We start from the raw sequence: 18,617 nt of genomic DNA, 5'->3' as shown, positions 1-18,617 counted from the left end.
AAGAAGCGGCTTCTGAGGGCAAAGCCACCAGCTCCCAGGGGGCGTAGGAGGGAGCCGGAGGGGGAGCAACCACAGACACGGACATCGTGCCTTGTGCCCACACTCACTCGCTCGCACACACAGCCACAGCTATGGCCACAAGCCGAGGCCCAGCCACGCTGCGCTTTCCCAGCTCCGATGTGTTCCAGCTTGCCCCATGAATTTGTCATCATTTGCCCCACGAGACAGAGCAGCAAGGTGCACCAGACCTGGTAGCAAATGACCTGCATTCAAGTCCCAACTCTTTCCCCGTCCAGCTGCTCCATGACCCCAAGCATGCACTTGGCTCCATGGTTTTACCTTCAGATGAAGACAAGCAGCCTGGCCTCCCTTGCTGGGGTCTTGTCAGGATCAGACACTGGCTGACGCCCAGGGAGTACACACGAGGCGGCAGACACCCCAGGAAGCTCACTTACACATACTACCTCCAGGACCACAGCCATTTATTAGTCCCATTTCACGGGGGAACAAAGCGAGGCCTGGAGAAATGTCCTCTGCCAGCATGCTTCAGCGCCCTCTGAGCTGAGAGGTGTGCAGGTGTTATGTGTGTGTTGCAGGGCAGAGGAGCCACACTCAGCTCCCCAACACAGGCAGCCGGGCATGCGCCACTCCCTCTGCTCAGAACGCCTTTTCTTCCACTCTTCAACTTTCAGGCACCCTGACAATGGTAGCCTTCATCATCCCCTCCCCGACCCTTTTCTGCCTCCCAGTAATGGCAATGCACCACTGGGGGTTCATCATGACTTCTTCCTTTGTCTTTCCCTAACTCAGGGTAGCTGTAGGGCTGAACCCCTGGTCACTCATCTCTGTAGCCTAAGGCCCAATCCACAGAAGGAGATGGATAAGTAACTAGTCGACAAGTGTATGGAATTGTCTAAGGTGAACCCACTCCTCCAGGAACCCTCCTGGAGGAGAGGCACTCAGGGCAACTTGAAGACATGGACTCTCCACTACCCGTTTCTTGCAGGGGCCATGGGGTAATGTTCTGTCTCCTCAGTGCCCAGGACCTCCCACCTTCTGTAGTCCAAGTCGTGGTGCTGAGAAGTCGCTGGGCACCCTGGGTTCTTTCCATTTGCTCCTGCCCTCTCAGATGGTGACATGTACACTTGCCAGTCTAGAGTTACCCCCAAAGCCTTCCCAGCCTAGATGACACACAGAGAAGCTAAATCACACCCACAGTTCTCAGCACCCTCTAAAGAGGAACACTCGGGAGCCCACATGACCACAGAGGAGACCTCAGCCAGAGGGGCCAGTGCCTATCCAGGAGCGGGCACCACGAGGCAAGGACACCCAGGGCTGTGCCTGAGGCTCCCAAGTCCTCAGAACCCGTGGCAATCATTCCTGTTCCCCACTAGGTGAGTGGTGTCTTGAAACAAGCCACCCAGAGAGAGAGAAGCAGGAAGAGAAGAAAGAAATGCCTGGGACAGGAGGAGGCTTTTATCCCAATCCTGAAGACTCCCAGATCCTCACCAAGGAGCACCGAGGACTACATCCCTACTGCCAAGGAGACCACGGGGAAATGGAGTGCCTTCGGAGACCAAGAACTCTGAGGTCAACCACCCCCATTTGGATCTACCACATGGATGGAAGAAGCCTAAATCCTGCCTAGCAGGTTCCAAGGTCATCGGAACAACAACCAGGATCCCTGAGCAGTCCGCAGAAACAGAAGAACAGTAAACTTCCTTCGGGACTAGGGAGAGGAGCTTTCTCTGGTCCTTGCCTGCTTCCAACTTTGGGTCCCCACCCCCTCTCGTAATAACCATCAGGAGCGCTCCAGAAACCCCTCAAAACAAACAAACAAACAAACAAACAAAACGAGAATAGATAGAGAACAACAAGGAAAGCTTAGAACCAGACAGGAAACGGTCAGCGGGGATGCACTTATACCTCACTGGGTGGGACACAAAGATTAGTTACTCCTCACTGGGGTATGGAAGATTTCTCTGCACACCCCTCCTAAACATGCTCACCTAAACTGTTGACATATATCCTGTTAGAATTATAGAGTTAGACCACCTGAAAAACAGCCAGGCTCAGCAAAATCATGCTTCAATGTTATAAACTGCTAAAGACTAAAATTAAAATAGGCATGAGACAGCTGAATAGCAATCTAAGCCATTTTAAGGTGTATAGAACATGGTTGAATGTAAACCAAAATTGAAATGTCTATGAAGAAGTCACAGGTTGTGGTTGAGAACCTGCATTTTCCTATTAACATATTGGTTAATCAATGCCATGTCAATTAATGCCATAATGTTGTAAATGGTTGGAAATATTATGTTGGGACTTTTAATTGATTGGAATGATACTCTGCCGGCTCCACCTTCAGACCAGAGATGGTCTCACCAAGAAACCATTGAACTTAGCAGGACAATAAGATGCTGGACTTTATGCTTGGTAAATACCTCCAATGAAAGAATGTCAACTGAATTTGAACTATGGAAATGCAACAAGGTGGAGCAATCCACCGTGGGGGGAGGGTTTTGGGAGGGGCAGGGGGAATCCCAGTGCATAAAAAATGTATCACATAATGCAATGTAATTAGTTTTAAAAAAAAGGAAATGCAATAAAAATATATGTTAAAAAAATAAACATATGAGAGAAGAAAAAAGGGAAAACCAAAAAAAAAAAAAAAGAAAGAAAGAAATGCCTGAACAGTGACTCCAGAGCAGCCAAGGATATGGTGCCCACTTTCCCCAGAGTCTTAGCCCAGGCATGCCACAGCTACCTGCCAGGTACCTCCAAGATCCCCCCATACCCCAACACACACACCTTTCCTGGGGCTCCTTCCCCCTCCACAGCCTTGGCACTGGTCTCAGGACACCCACTCAGCAGGCAGAGGCTCAGCCCACCTGGGGGCTCTTGGCCAGAGTAGGAAGAGGGCAGCACAGTCTGAGAGCTTGCCCAGGGCCCTGTCTCTGATATGGGGCCTGAAGGGCAACCACTCAGTCCAGAGATAAAGCAGAGTTCGGTCAGGGGTGGCTGGGGCTCTGTCTGCCAGTCTGTTCCCATCCTGAGCCTCCTCCTCCTCCCACCCGATTCTGCACTATGCAGCGCCTCTTCCACCCCCAGCCTTTGGGGCTCCAGGATGACGTTCAAGGTGGAAAACCGTGAAAGCTGAAGTCACAGCTTTCCACTAGTGGCACCCCTCCCATGCTGCTGAGCGGACAGAAACGGGGGAGGATGCGCAGGCATGTGCAAGGGGCTGCACCTACCAGCCCCGTGGAGGTTTGGGCACAGGAAGGAGGTAGATATTTGGTGCCTGTCCTGCCTCCCTTCCTCCCCTACAACAAGGCGCACAGAAGAAAGCTCGGAAGAAGCAGGGCTTGAGAGACAGGAATAGAAAAAAAAAAAATCAGTGAGTTAACCCCTGAATCCCAGTGGGCAAAGCTACCTGTCTTATAGGACTAACTTGCTTTTCTACCCTCTAAAGTCCACTCTTGCAGGTCACCCATCTTGGGAACAAGGGCAATTCTTTCCTTGCAAGAGAAAAAAGAAAATGAGATGAGTGGGGAGAAGGAGAGATAAGAGAAAAAAAGAGGCAGGAGAGGCAAGAGGCCAGAGCTCCCTTCCTATGAAAGCTGGCCCTTGCCCATGCCCTCCGGCCATCCTCTCTGAGTGCCCTTCAGAAAGTGACCCAGAACCCCCCGGGCCTCACCTGGGGTTGGCACCAGCCTGTAGAAAGAGGAGGCCCTAGGGAACTGTTATAGAAAGGTACAAGTAGCTGAAAATAGGGGCTTAGCACAATCGAGCTTCCTGAACCTTGACTGTAATAAAAACAGATAATGTGTGAGTGAGCTGGGCAAGAGTATTCTGGCAGGGGCCGCAGAGGCCGGCTGGATGCAGGCGGTTTAGAATTCAGAGGAGATGCCAAGTGAGTAAACAGCGAATGAAGGATTAGCTGGATCAGCCAGGAGCCGTTCCAGCAAGAAACTGGAAGAGGACATGTCAGCATGCGCGAATGCTCCAACCCCTCATCAGGGAGCAAGGCCTGTTGAGCCATGCCTTCCCAACCTCCACTTTCCCCTCCAGTGGACAGCATGAGCTTGTTAATGATGGCTCGTGTGTGCACGGTGCAGAACAGTTTATGAAGTGCTCCCCAGTCGGCTGAGGGGCTCACCTTCAGGGCTGCACTGGATGGAGGTGACACCTGGGGTCTCCTCTGCTCAGTCCAGCCACCCTACCACCTGTAACTCCTCACTTGGGGAGGCCCAGGGGGGCTGGCTTCTGCTTTCAGTCTCCTAGAAAGAGGAAGACTCATGCCATCTGCAGACCCCAGAGAACCACTGCACCAGAAGTCATCGGGGCCCAGCTATTTAGGACAGACAGGTCAGGTGCCCACCACAACAGGGAGTAGTGTCTGCAGAGTATCCAGCCAAGAATTGGACAGGAACCTGCTGCCTTCCCCACCACCTCGATCCCAAAGCTGAGGAGCTACCTGAACAGTCGCAAAAATTATCACACCAGAGCCTCAGAAAGAAGAGGTGGAGCGCCAGGCCTCTCCTCCAGCAGCATGGATCAGAGACAGATTCGGCAATGTGCGATGATTAAGTGCCGGCCTTGACCACTAGTTACTCCTATGAATAATGCATGGTTGTGCCCTGGCCTAAATCAGCATCTTATTGTTATTAATAATACACAGCTGCAAAGAAGCTGGGGTTAGAATGGTGCATTGATTCCATTCGAGGGTCTCACAGCTCTTGAGTTCCACACACTGATGACACTATTCGACCTCCCCAAGCCACCGGCTTCTCTACAGCCCAGTGCCTGTCCTGCCCTGACATTGTCCCACCTGAGGCTTGGGGCCATTAAGGCCATGGCCTCAAGGGCTGGAGATCTTAAAATCCTTGATTTGGGCTTTTGGGGAGGGGAGGGCAATGCACTCCATCTTTGTCAGCTCACAGGTTATGGGGGATGCGACACAGATGTGGGAGATGGATGGAGACAGATGACCAAAATGGGACCCCAATTCTGCCATTTACTGGCTGTGGAACCTTCGGCGATTCACTCAACTCTGATCCCAAGCCTCCTTGTTGGAATGAAGTGTTTGACATTCCCTCTGAAGGTGCTGTTCTAGAACACCCTGAGAGACAAGCGGCACTGGCGCTGTCCGTGGTGCTGAACTCATATCTGCTGGCCCCCATCCTGTCCTTGGTGCTGAAACAAACCTGAGCCCCATGTCTGTGCCCTCTTCCAGCCCGCCCTTCATGTTGTTCCTGTCCAGCAGGCTTCTGCAGTCCTCTCTCATATCTCTAGTATAGTGGCTATAATTTCTTCTGCCAGTTCCTCCCTGATCAGCTCCCAGCTGAAATCATGGCACAGACCAGCCAACTTCAAGAACCTCCTCCTCTGACTTAGGCTGTCATTTGCCAGGAACCCCAGGCAGTAGCCTGACCCTTGTACTTTTAATGTAAATAACATTCCCTACTCCTTCAAGGGGAGACCTCCTCACTGCCTCCTGGGGGATGGCATGGAAAATGCACCCAAAACAGGTGCACAGAAGGTCCCCAGTGGTGTTGGCCGGCAGGAGGGGAAGGAGTGGCAGACATCTGGGCCCCCTCCACCCTCTCAACACTCCTGGGGCAATCTGGTGCTCTGAGCTTGCAGCATTGCCCAACACCCAGAAGCTCAAGTTTGTCCAACTGCCTCCTGGTCTCCTTGGAGAGCCACGCTGCCTGGGTCATAGCGCAGACTCAACCCAGCTGGCCAGCTTTGAAACAGGAACAACTTCCTGCTTCCCTCACCCAAGACGGATGGGGTCTATTTGTTTCAACAAACACCGACCTTCCTTCCTGCTGCAGTGCTAATCCCCACGAGAAACCCAGAGACCTATAATAGCAGGGGCCCTGCAGCTCACAGCCACCTGAACAAAAAAATACTGCCCACAGCCCCTCCCCAGGAGCTGGAGGAGAAGGATGCAACAGCAGCCCACTCCTGTTCCCCTACCCGACAGGTGGTAGGTCCTCTGAGAAGCAAATCTGCTGGGTGCTTCCAGGGAACCGTTTGACATTAACCTCACTGGGAGTTGAAATTCTCTTCCTTCCAAAGACAAAATGCAAAGCAAATAAAAACCACCTGAGGACAACACCCAACATCACAGCATCTCTGGATCCAGGCAGGGAGTAAAGATAATAGCTTCTAATTACAGGAGACCTAGCTAGGAGCATTCACTGAGCACTTACTACATGCCAAGCCCTGCACTTAAAGCTCTGCCAACATGACCTCATTTAGATTCACAACCCTCCTCTCTCTCCAGGAAGAAATGCCATACCTACCAATGAGGCAAGTGGGGTTCAGAGAGGTGAGGTGAGCTGGTACCTGCCAAGGCTGGCTGCATCTGCCTTTAGTCGGGCAGCTCTGCTGGATTCACCTTACCAATCTTCCATGCTCCTGAGCCCACACTATTCCTTAGGTGTCTTGAAACCCACCTCAGCCCTCTGCCATCCTCACACCTCTGCTGAGCACAACACAAGGAAGGCAGCTGGAGCCTTGCAGCACTTTTTGGCCTGCTAAGTGTCCTCCTAGCCACCATCCCAGCTGGCCCTCAGGACACTGAGGAATGAGGCAGAGAGGGATGGTCCTGCTCTGATTTTATATGAGATGAAACAAGGGCTCAAAGGAGGAAAAGGCTTGCAGTGGTATCAGAGCACAGATGAAAACAGTAGGACTCCCAGCCCAGCGCTCTCTCCCCATACCCCTAAGACTGGGGTCCTGTGGGTAGGACAGGCAGGGCATCCTAGGTGTTCCCAGCTTCCTGAGGTCCTCACCTGGGAAGCTCACTCCCTTCTGCTCCTCAGGGGCCACCAGCTGGCTCAGCTTTAACTCAGAGTCTCAAAATCTCATTCTAAATGAATTTTTTTCCCAGGCAATTACCTCTTGCTAATTAGGAGGCAAAGCTGCCAGTCCCTGGGCCCAGGGCTGACCCCTTTCTCAACTCACAGGGGTGGGGGATTGTAGAGGTCCTGGGTAAGCAGCAGCAACCCCAAACAGCACCTGGGCCAGGGTCCTGTCAAGGCAAAGGCAGCTAGGTGGGAAACAAGCAACTCCAAGGACTGGGAAGGAGAAAGGTGGAGACCCTGACGAGGGAGAGAACCAGGGGACAGAAAGCTGGAGCAGCCTAGACTCGCCCAAGGCCAAGTGAGAGACCTAGGTGCTGGAGCAGCAGAGGGCAGGTCAGGGAAAATGGGGACACAGTGGAGGAAGACGCGAGGAAGCCCAGGAACAGAGGAGGGGGTGAGGATTTCCCCTTGTGCAAGCAGAGAGGGAGAGAGATACCCCCTAAAAGAGTCAAGATGGAAGAAAGGGAAGAGGTAAGGTTGGGGGAGCTGGGAGACTCCAGGAAAGGAAAGGAGAGAGGAAGGACAGGAAAGGAGGAACTGCTGAAGGAAAACCCCTGGGAGAAGGGGGAGATGGATGGGGGAGAGCAGCTTGGAGTGGCAGCTCCCAGAGCCCCGAGAAGGGCTCTCTACGTCACTGTCCTTGAGCTTCCCCCAATGTCAGTGCCCAGCCAGCCGGGCCCGCACACCCTCCCACGCAGCCACAGGTGCGGGCGGGCATGATGGCAGGCCACCAGCCGGCTCAGGCCCCAGATGCTCCGCTCACCAGGGGCAGCCGGCTGACCTCTCTCTCTGCCAAGCTGCCACCCTTTCTAGGGGTCTGGGCCGGGGGCCCTCCCAGATCACACAGCAACATGGCTTTTCAGAGGTTCCCCAGAGAGAAAAACAGTGTCTGACCAAGGTCATACAGCAAGTGAGTGATGAGCCAGAGGCAGAGGGCTCAGGGGTAAGTGCCGTGGGTGGGCCCTGTTCCCTCCTAGGGGACAACGGGAGATAAAGATAGGTCTTGGTTGACAGCAAGGCAGTTCCTGATCAGAACCCTGGGGAGTGTGGGGTAGCAAGTGGAAAGCAAGGAGGGTGGCCAGGGGCTGGAAGGGAAGCGAAGGAAGTCACCATTTATAGAGCACCAGGTGGGAGGGTTCTGCAATACCATTATTGAACACTTACTAGATACTGCGTGCCAGCCACTTAAGGCACTGCAGGCAGGAGCTCATTGGAGCCCCGCAGCAGCCCTATAAAGGACACACATTACTGCTACTCCATTATAGGGAGAAACAAAGACTCAGGAGGGCTGAGAGACTTGTCCAAGTCCACAGAGCTAGCCAGGGGAGTGGCTCTATCTCAAGCAGCTCACCACTATAAGGCCACTATCCTGAGAGGTACCCCAACACATCATTATCTAAAGAAGCTTTCTTGGGGTTCCAAGTTCCCAAGACACTTCATTCAGCCCTGGCAAAATCTAGAGCCCCGGACATCAGAGGGATGGCAATCCTGGGTAGCAGGCGTTTCACAAGGCCCAAAGAGGTGGCAATACCAAGAGGTCCTTAATTTGAACAAGCCCTGTCTTAAAATGCCGGCGTCAGGGTTTTAGTCCTTCTCTGCCACCAGCTTCCTGTGTGGCTTTGGGGAGGTCATCTTCCCTCTCTGGGTCTTGTCATTCTCGCTTGCACCATCAGAAGTAGGACCAATGCCTACATGATGCTAACTCTGTGACAGACATGATGCGAGGCAGTTTACACATGTTCATCTTTGCAACAGTTCCAAGTCAGTGCTATCACCATCTCCATTTTACAGACGGAGACATACAGCACTAAAAGGTCGAGTTGCCCATGGTCATGAAGCAAATGAATCCATGGCAGAGCTGAGACCTGAACCTTATGATGTCCCATCTATGGCCCCTGTGCTCTGGCTGTGACCCCTGCCTGGTACCCCAGAGAGCTCTGCCCAGGCTCATGCGCCCTCACATTTCCACATGGGAAACACGCACACATGGGCAGGTGTCTGCAGGAAGCACAGTGTGCCTGCTTCCTCACCTTCTCCTGCAATCCAGCCTGTCTCTACCTGGCATTGCCATGCTGGGCCACATATGTCCACAGCATACCAGCAGCAAGAGCAGGCCAGCGCCAGCAGGTCCGTGGGTACCTGCTCTGTGTTCCCCTCCCTGAGCACTGCTAGGTCATGCTGCTGTGCACGGCCACATGGCAGTGATGCGGTCACCACACCCCTTCTCCTCTGCTCCCCTCTAGTGCCTGGGTGGCTGGCACGTCACACCCACACCTGTTGGCACCCCCATCCCACTGCCTTCTTCACGCCTCTCCACCAACAGAAGCAGGCACCTTCTCCAGGAAGGAAGCAGGCTCAGGCACAGCCTGGCTCCCACAGCCCAAAGATGCCAGCCAACCTGGGGGTGGAGAGGGAGAGAGAGGCATCAACTAGAGGCTCAGAATGGCCCAGGGTCTTCAGTGTCTGTCTGGCATGAAACCTCTGTCAGGTCAGAGGTGAGCTCTCACACCCTCAGGCACACTGCCTTGTCATTGCCACACATGGAGCCAGATGAAGATCTGGGGACAGAGGCTATGTCCACAGGTAGAGTGTGGTGGCACTAGGGAACCTATGACCAAATTACCATTACACTACTACCCACCCTCACCCTACCCATCCCTGGTCCCTGCTCTCTCCTCCCCCTGCCCAAGCATCTCAGAGTCCTGGGTATTTTTAGGCCTCAGCTGACAGGCTGTGAAATCGCTCCCTTCGCACCTCCCCAACCAGGCGGGGGTTGGAGAGGGAGGAATGAGGGTGAGGGGGCACAGATACAATTCACCAGGCTCTGCCAGGGCCGGCAGGTGCCAAACGGGAACTGAGGGGCTCCTCCCCTTTTCCTCGGAGCCTCCCCTTGGCAGGATCCCCCCACCCTGCCTTGCTATTAGAGGGAGAATGGAGGGTGAGAGGGAGACTACTTGATCACATCCCTGAGGCCAAAGGGTTCAGGGGGACACCCCAGGTATTCAAGGAGGTGCTGGTGACACCTTCAGGCCAGCTCCACATCCCTCCTTTCTGAGTGACAGGCCAAGAGCCAGGCTGACTTGGGAGGAGGGAGGTTTCAGGCAGTGTAGCCCAGTGGTTAAGACCTAGACTTTGGTGCAGTGAGGCTGACTCGAAACCTTCTCCCTGCCCTGCCGAGTGGCCTGCACAGCAATGACAATGACATCTCCCTGGCAGGACTGCTATGAAGACGGAATAAAGCGATGCACCTAGGAGCATGGGAGTCTGCTGGGACATTCTCCTTTGCTGTATTGCCTGACTTCAAGCCCTCCTTACCTGCCCAAGCCAGGGATCCGCAGTTCCTCCCAGCATCAGGCTCTTTGATGCACCTGTGAATACCCCGTCCACAGGAGAACAAATCCTCAGTGAAGCTGGGAGGGGAGCAAAGCTCTTCCCCCATCTCCCCCTGCCAGTTTCTACTGTAGGGCATGAGTATGCATGTTCACACACACACACACACACACACCATGTGCAAGCACAGGCCCCAACGCCACCATGCATGTGTACTGCCAGCCTCCGGTATGAGGACATTTGCCCTGGGACAACCTCCAGAAGGAGTAGGAAGATATACCCAGACCCTGCTGTGAATGGGGCCCTGTGCCAGGCCTGTCTCATTGCTGCAGAGACGGACTGGCTCTGGTGGGGCTCTGGTGCTCAGGCCTGGCAGCTGGATCATGAGCTGCGTGGCCCCTTCCTCAGGGCCTGGCCCTGCTGCCCAAGGCAGCGGTGAGGCCTGAACAGATTCTCAGGAGCAGGAACAGCTTCCTTGGGGTCCTGGGCCTGCCTACCTTGCCTCTCCATCCCTCTCTGATAGGCAGCTGGTGGGGAGCTCCCAAGGGTGTCCACGCACATCCTCTGAACCAGGCTGCTGCCTTGCCTGTCCGCCATCCAACATGAGCCTTCCAAGGCAACACTCCTGCTGTGGGTACCTTGACTCATCTGTGTGATGATGAGGAGGGGCTGGGCAGAGGTAGGGACAGGTGCTTGGCCAGCTGCCCACCCCTCTCACCACCAGGGAGGTCTTTCAGCACCTAGCCCACCCAACCTTCACAAACCTCATCTCCTGCTACAGTCACCCAAGGGTGTCCCTCTCAACCATGTTCAAGCAGCCAAAACTGCTCAGTGCTCTGGCGTGCTACTTGTGCTGCTCCCATCACACTCAGTGTCGCTTGCCTGCTGCCATGGCAAACTCCTATTCCACCTTCAAAACCTCACATTCTACAACCAACTCTCATGCTCTTGAGGTGTGGCTGGTTCCCACCTTCCAAGGTGGCTGCAAGGACAGAGCAGCTCATAGCGCCCGGCAGATGATAGACACACCAACACGTTGGTCATGCTGAGAGTGACCAGTAGACACTGCCTCAGGGAAGTCTTCCCCAACTCCCCCACCAAGCAAGTAGCAATGCTGTCCTCTTTGGAGCTTCCAGAACTCGTATCCACGCATCAATCATCCGGTGCAGGATAAAGTTGATAACAGCTGCCGTTGGCTGAGTGTTTACTATGTGCTGGGCTGTCTGCTAAATGTTTCTCCTGCCTTATCACAACTCATCCTCCATCGCCTGGGAGGTAAGAATCACTATCATACCCATTTAACGGGAGGAAACTGAGGCCATTGCAGGGGTACCATCTGCTTCGAGGACACCACAACCAGTGTCTCTGCCAGGATTTTAGCGGGCAGCTACTGGAACACACAGCCCTGGCTGCATGAACATACGGTGTTTAGCACATACTAAGTGCTCCATGAGTAAGCGCTTGTTCCTATGGTGCTGTTACTGTAATCAGGGAGAGAGGGTAGCATGTGCTGGGGATTCCTTGAGTCGCATCCAGCCTGGAGCAAGTGAGGGCTCCTGCAGGGTCAGTGGGACTGCCAGGCCTGGGGGTCAGGACAGCAAGAAGGTCCCTGGACTCTCTCAGGTGAGCTGGAGGCAGCGGCTGCTGGAGGGGCTGTAGCAGGTCCAGCTGGAGAGAACGGCAGAGGCCTGCTGTGTGCTGGCTGCACTGGCCACCACTCTCCGGCCCTGCTGACACTACCCCATGGTAATGAGACGGATCCAATTTGTACCCAGAGCCCCGCCGGGAGCAGCTGCCGCGGCAGGGTTTGAAGTAATTTAATTGGACACATTAGCCACACAGCTCTCCTCCGGTCCCCTCATGCACGGCCTCACGCAGGTGCCCCCTCACACAACCTGATTCTGACCGGGCGCAGAGGGCACATGCCTCCCCTGCCAGGACCAGCCCACTGGCGCCCCTCCTGGCTCAGCCCAGGGACTCCCTAAGCTCCGAGTTCTCCAGTTTCTCTGATGCAAGCAGCAGCCACAGGAGCCCACTGGGGCTGGAGCTCAGACCTCCCTCCCTGCTGCTGTCTCCTCTCACGGGCAGAGCAGGGTCACCCCCGTGTTCTCTCTCCCGCAGCCCCAAAGACCCCCAGCCTCCCACACTCGAGGAGCAGTGCCAGCAGCATCTCTGGGATTGTCGCTTTCAGGGTCACTCTCAAGACAGGGACAGTCCCCCTTGGGACTTCGGGGTGGAAAGGGGCATAGAATCAAACACACAGACCAGTTCCATTCAGCCCAGCCAGCTGCACACACACACACACACACACACGCACACACACACACACACAGGTGCACACAATTCTGGGAGTGCTTGTATCTGCACACCTGCAAGCTCCTACAAACACCCCCCATATCCACACCCATGCACAGCCATTGTACATCCAGGTGAGCCTCTGCTCCCAGCAGACAGAGGCTCTGGAGGCAGCCAAGTTGGCAGGTGGGAGGGCGTGGCAAGGGGCAGGTTGGGCCCTGGAGGGTACAGGCCCTGCTTCTGGCCTGGGGACAGGGCTGGGGCAGGGCCCCCCCCAACACTTTCTGTCACGGCTCCCCGCACATCTCAGTGCACCTCGCTACAGATACACTCATTAGCTGCTGTTTACAGCGGGCATGGCGCTCAGACAAGCGCAGCTCCCCGGGATGGCCAGCTGCCGCCCGCACACACACGTAGGTACACACAGACACAGCGCCGCTCCCTGGCAGCCCCGCCCTCCCTCCCACTCACGCTGCAGCCCCACGCGCTCCTCACATGGACGTATCAATTCCCCAAACGTCCCAGCTCATGGTAGAAGTCAGCTCCCAGCCCAGCCCCACTGACAACACACCTTTTGCAAGATGCCTTTCCACGTGGGAGGTTAGACTCCCCTAGAACGGGCCAGGTATGCCAGTTCCCTTCCCCCGCTTCCCACCAACTGGATCCAGAATTCTAGGCACAGTCACCCTGTGAATCCAGTCCCTCCCTTCCATATATCTCAGGCAGACTCTGCTCCAACCTTGAGTGAATTCTGCTGTGCAACACCAAAGCCGTGCCCTTCTGCCACAAGCTGGACAGGGCCCAGCAGGGCTGCCCCTGCCACCTGCCTCCATGCCCATGCAACTGGCACAATTCACTTGACACCACTGGCTGGGGTTCCCTGGCAAGGCAAGAGAGCACCTAGGTAGGGCCTGGCACAGGCTGGCTCTGGCACCTGGCCAGACCAATGACCTCCCTGACACAGAAAGCTGACCTCACTGGTCACATGTGCCACCCACCTGCTGGGCACTGTCCATGGAGCAGGGGCCTAGCTCCATGAAGGGCTGCCCATGCCCACCTTGAATGCCCCGGTGACCTGGAGGAGGCCGTGAAACTAAGTATTCCTGCCAAGAGTGTTTTGCCCAGGGCACTGCCTTTTGCCCCCTGCAGCCCCCTTCGCCAGCTCCTCTCCCTGCTCTTTTCAGCATCACTTCCCTGGGGGAAACAGTTATTAAAAAACGCTCCATCAGATTCAATAAGGATTCAAAGTCCCTGTCCCTGAGAGGATAGGGGGTGGTGGGAGGGAGCCAGGGGAGGAGGAGGTGTGGGGAAGAGGCGGTCTCACACACGCACAACATGCTGCAACAGCAGGGCTGGGGGTGGGGTGGGGTGAGGAGGGGACAGTCCCCGCTGACAGGCGACAGGGCCCTCCGTGTCCCTGAGGCCTAGCTTCAGGTCAGCCAGGAGCAGAACCCAGTTGCCCAAGGCCAGAGTTGGTTCTCTGGACACCCACCTGTTCCCCTGCCGTCCAGCTGTCCTCACCTGCCACACAAGGAGGGCCTAGGGCCTGACTTCCCCTCTACCCTGCCCTGGTCCTTGAGCACCCAGAAGTTGCTGAGGCCACCCTGGCAAACTGCGGCTGCAGCTTGGGGGCCTGACCTAAGCCCCTCTCCTGCCCTGGACTGTACCTCTGCTCAGCTCCTCCCTGCCATGCATGTTGGGAGACCGTCTGACCTTCATGCTCAGGCTCTGATCCCAGCCCAGGACACTGGCCAGGGAGGCCCAGGCCTGCACAAATGGGACAGGCTGGGAGAAGAAGATATCTGAGAAATGGTCAGAAGCAGGCCGTCTGGTGCCCCAGCCCCACTCCCTGGCACCCCCTAATCCCACCTCTGTGTCTACCTGGAACTCGTGTCTCATATACCAGCCATTGGGTTCTGTCCCTAACTTGTATCCAGTGAGTTGAGGGTTGGCTGGACAATGTCCTGGACCCCTCTGCCCGGAGGGAGGACAGGCAGCATGTCAAGGCTCCCTGACCCACAGAGTATGGTCTAGTCAGTCCCCACTGACCTCAGGGACCACCTGTGTGGCACTGTCCGCGGGGCACAGTCCACAAACAGATCGGACAGGGGAGTCTTCCTGCACTGAGCTGCCCAGGGGCAGACTCACAGAGTGTTGGGGGCAAGGCCGGCCCCACCCCAGCCCTGATGTACTCCCCGTACTTCCCTCTCTGGCCCCCACTTACTAGCTCACTACAAGGTCACCTGTCCTGTCTTCCTCCTCCTCCTCCCCGCTATCGTCCTGACTGCCCACTGCAACGCTGACCCCTGCAGGCCTGCCAAGGCCCTGCTGGGCCTGGGGACAGGCAAGTTGGAGGGATACTGGAGTCCAGCGCAGGGCCAGCTTCAGGGTGAAGAGAACATAAGCAAAGGGCAGAGACAGCTGTGTGCAGCCGGCTAGGTGGAGAAGGAGCCTGTGCCCATGCACAGGGTGGGGCTGGGGAGGGGAGTGGTGGCTCTGCAGTTTCACTGGCCTGGGCTCTTTCCCCCCAGTCTCTCCCTCCATCCGTAATAGACAGGGAGCCTTGTGGGGTGAGAACTGCTCCCGTCAGGTAAACTCCTAGCAGAGGGCTGACCCTGTGGGTACCTGCAGAGAGAGCGCAATGAGGAAGGTAGCACACAGGGACCTCCGAGGACGAGCCTGCTTGGGCCACAGGTAGGGGCCGCAGGAGTGGGCAGATTTTTTTTTTAAGATACATTGGACCACAGGTGTCTTATAAGGAATGAGAGGAGGTGAACAGGTACCAGTTCCGTGGGCACTGAAGGGAGATAAGGGACCACCTGAGTTACTGAGTAAGACCCTGTACGTGTCACTCCTACACAGTGGGGGAGACAGTCCAGGGGCTGCATGGGTTAGCTGGAGGAGTGAGGCAGCAACGCTAAAGCTATGGGGCTTAGAAGACATGGGCAGGGACCAGAGGACTCCCATCCAAAGCAGCATCTGCCTTCAACAGCCTTTTCTCACCCACCCAGCCTCTCAGACCTGCCCCTCACAGTTGGGCCCTGCAGCTGGGGTGGCCCCCATTAAGGAAAGATGAGGCAAGGGTCTGGGGGCTGCCAGCCCACCCCGGGGGGAAGCACTGGCTCCTTGCCCAGAAGATGCCAAGCACATCAAGTTGATCTCTGTGGACAGGGCAGAGACACTTGGAGGAGTGGTGATGTCACGGTACCGGGCGTGGGAGGGACCCGGAGGCAGGGAGAGGGGTCGAAGGCACAGCCCTAGGCAAGTGTCCCGACAGGCCAGCCTGGCAGGAGAACATCTTGCCTGCACCCCGCCCCCTGTTCCATCACACACTTACCCCTCCCACCCAGCTGTTCTCTGAACTAAGCTCTCAGCTTGGGAGAGGTGGAGCAAGAAAGAACGCCCCTGTCCTAGGTCCCAGTGCTGGAAACCCACAGCCAGTTGGGGGGATACTCGGTGGGTGACCTGGGTCAAGGCAGCAGAGAGCGAAGGGCTAGCCAAAGGCAAGGTGAGGGGTCAAGGGGAGGACCCTGCCTCTTCCACCCACATACCCTAATGCTGAGAGGAACACAGTGGCGACTGCCCAGCAGGGCGGCCTCAGCCAAGGTGGGCCAGGACCACGGCCCATTTTCCGGGAAGGAGAGATAACTCTGAGGCTGCCCCTAGAGGGGAAGTGCAAAACTGGGCTGGAACAACCACTGGACTGTGCTCTGAGCCTCAGAGCCCTAGGCCCCTGTTTGCCCGGCAGACCCAGGGATCTTGGAGCTGTTTTCCACTCCCAACACTCCCAAGAGTCCGAGGGAGGGGGGCTGGTGGCAGCAGGGCAGCCCAGGTCTCCTGGTCCGGGAGGACGTCCTGGGCTGGGTGTTGGAGAGAAAGCCAGAAACGGAGATGCTGCTGCAGGCATTAAGGCGAAGGGGTGGGGAGAGGCAGGTGCCGGGGACTTAGGAGGCAGCTGGGACCGAACCAGGACAGGAGCTACAGGACCTGCCTACAGGTGGGCAGTGTGTGAGGAGGCGGCAGCCAAGGAGGAAATGGCAGAGCAATTTCCCTGGGAAGGAGAGGCTCCCGGGCTGGGCTGGGAGAAGGGCGCGCCGGCGGGGGGCTCTGAGGCCACTCCCCAGTGCCGGGGCCACGAAGCTGGGCGGCTCCGGCCGCTCTCCCTGCGCCAGGACCCGAGTGAGTTTGGGGTTCTTGGCCTACCCCTCCCCACGCCTAGGAGAACATTCTCCCGCACCTCCTGCGGTCCCCGCCCCGGAGCCTCCCAGCCCCGGCTGCTGCACCAGATTCCCACTTGCTCGCGGTCGGCACCGCCAGTGCCACCCTGCTCCCCAGCGCCCGCATTTGTGGCCCGAAGCTGCACGGGGGAGATGGTGGGGATGGTCCCCAGGCGCTGACATCCCCACCCAGGGCTCCGGTGCAGGGGAGCCAAGGGACGCCCCCGAGGGCACTGTCCGGCTCCCGCGGGGGCAGCGGCGGCTCGCTCCGCCACACACGTTGTCCTTGGGCTGCCGGGTGGAGGGGGGGGGAGGTCCTTGCGGGGACACTGCGAAGCCGGCCCGAGCAGCGACCGGGCTACCTGGAGGGGACGGTGGGCCGAGGTCCGAGCCACGGCCGTTCGCACCCGCATCCCCCGGGTGCTGCGATGACCCCGAGGGGCCGTCCGTGCGGCTCCGGGCCGGCAGCAGCCCCAGGGCTGGGACTCCGAGACGGCGCCCGCGCTGCCGCCGTCCGGCCCGCGGGATGCCGGGCGCCCCAGCCCGCGCGCGGGGCCGCGCTTACCTGGGCTGGCCGCCTCCGGGTCCCGGTACATGGTCCCCCTCGTCGCCGGCTCCCTCCGGGCTCCTCAGAGCCGCCCGTGGCCGCACGCTGCTCCGCCGCCGCAGCAGGGCATGGGGCCGGGCGACCCCCGGGGGCGGGTCCGAGGGCGGGGGGCCGCGCGGGCTGCACCGAGCCGCCGAGCCGGGGAGCGGGGGCCGCCCGCCAGCCCTCCCGCCGGCCCGCGGAGCACGCCGCCGCCGAGCCGCCTCCCTCCGGCCTGCGTGCCGCGTGTGCGCGCCGGAGCGTGTGTGAGTGTGTACGAGGCCGTGTGTGTGTGTGTGTGTGTGTGTGTGTGTGTGAGGTGTGTGAGCGCGTGTGCGAGCGCGCCCGGGGCACCGCCGGCGCCGCCCGCCGCCGTCGCCGCCTGCGCCCGCTGCCGGCCGCGCGCCGCGCTGCAGCCCGCACCGCCGCCCGGAGCCGCCCCGAGGGCACGGCCGCCGCCCCGCGCCCCGCCCGTGCGCAGCCCCCGCCGGGAGGGCAGCCGGGCCCCCCGCGCCCAGGTGCTGAGAGGAGCCTGCTGGTCGCTCCACGCCGCGCGCCCAGCCCAGTCCGGGCGCCTCTGATGGCAGCGGCCTTGCTCCGGCAAAGGGCCAACGGAGCCGGCCGCCTCCTCCGAGGTGCCCTCTGGCTCCGTTCCAAAAGGCGTGGAGATCCACTCCGCGTTTTCCGCTAGGTGGCGGCTCTAGGGCGTCAGCTCCGGACTCGACACCGCAGCGGTCCAGGAAAGATGGGCTGGTGTGTGCAAAAACCAGGACTGGATCTCAACGCCGGCGCCGAGCCTGGGTCCGCCCATCTGGTCTTTAACGGAGCTTGCACACAGCGGGCGCGCCAAAGGCTGGGATCCCTGCTCTCTGTGGGGTCTGGGTCTAGTGATCTTCCTCACTGAGCTCCACAAAAAAGAAAGCAGGCTTTCATCCTCTGCTCATCTTTCTTCTCATCTTTCTTCCCTGGCGCGGGGAGCCTTGGTGGATAGGAATGGAATCTATCCCCGTCCCTTCCAAATATGAGGTTCTTTGGCTCTCTCTGCTCCCTTTCTTCCAGAATCAAAACTATTTGATCCCAGACAGTGAGAAGGGCCCCATCTCCCAGTGACTTGAGGGCCCTGGAGCTGAACCCTGGGTGTCACTGGGTACCAAGACCTCCATCCACACCCACACTCCTGCACACGTGGCTTCCTCACAAGGAGACCCAATCTTCCTGTCCTACCATGCACCAAACAGGAAGGCAGGAGGGCCAAATCCTCAGGTCTGTGTCTACCTCCTGCCCTGCCCTCTCTGATGAATGCAGTTCACA

At 57.7% G+C, this 18,617-nt stretch overlaps 1 protein-coding gene across 7 annotated transcripts in view; it reads right to left on the bottom strand.

Annotated features, from left to right (window-relative positions):
* SYT7 (synaptotagmin 7) overlaps positions 1-17,558 on the bottom strand; it is a 55,466-nt gene extending 37,908 nt beyond the window's left edge. For 5 of the 7 annotated variants that reach the window (XM_058662954.1, XM_058662956.1, XM_058662957.1 and 2 more), the window contains exon 1: positions 17,286-17,451. In XM_058662954.1, the coding sequence (XP_058518937.1) occupies positions 17,286-17,316 (31 nt within the window). In that variant the 5' untranslated portion in view covers positions 17,317-17,451. Of the gene's footprint in view, positions 1-17,285 lie in introns of all 7 variants that reach the window. The other 2 variants (XM_058662955.1, XM_058662958.1) reach the window with 1 other exon arrangement.
* Positions 17,559-18,617: the final 1,059 nt, after the last annotated feature.

This window comes from Ochotona princeps, chromosome 4 (genome assembly GCF_030435755.1).
Source record: "Ochotona princeps isolate mOchPri1 chromosome 4, mOchPri1.hap1, whole genome shotgun sequence".
In the NCBI taxonomy this organism is placed as follows: Eukaryota; Metazoa; Chordata; class Mammalia; order Lagomorpha; family Ochotonidae; genus Ochotona; species Ochotona princeps.
This window is presented reverse-complemented; position numbering and strand designations above follow the sequence as displayed.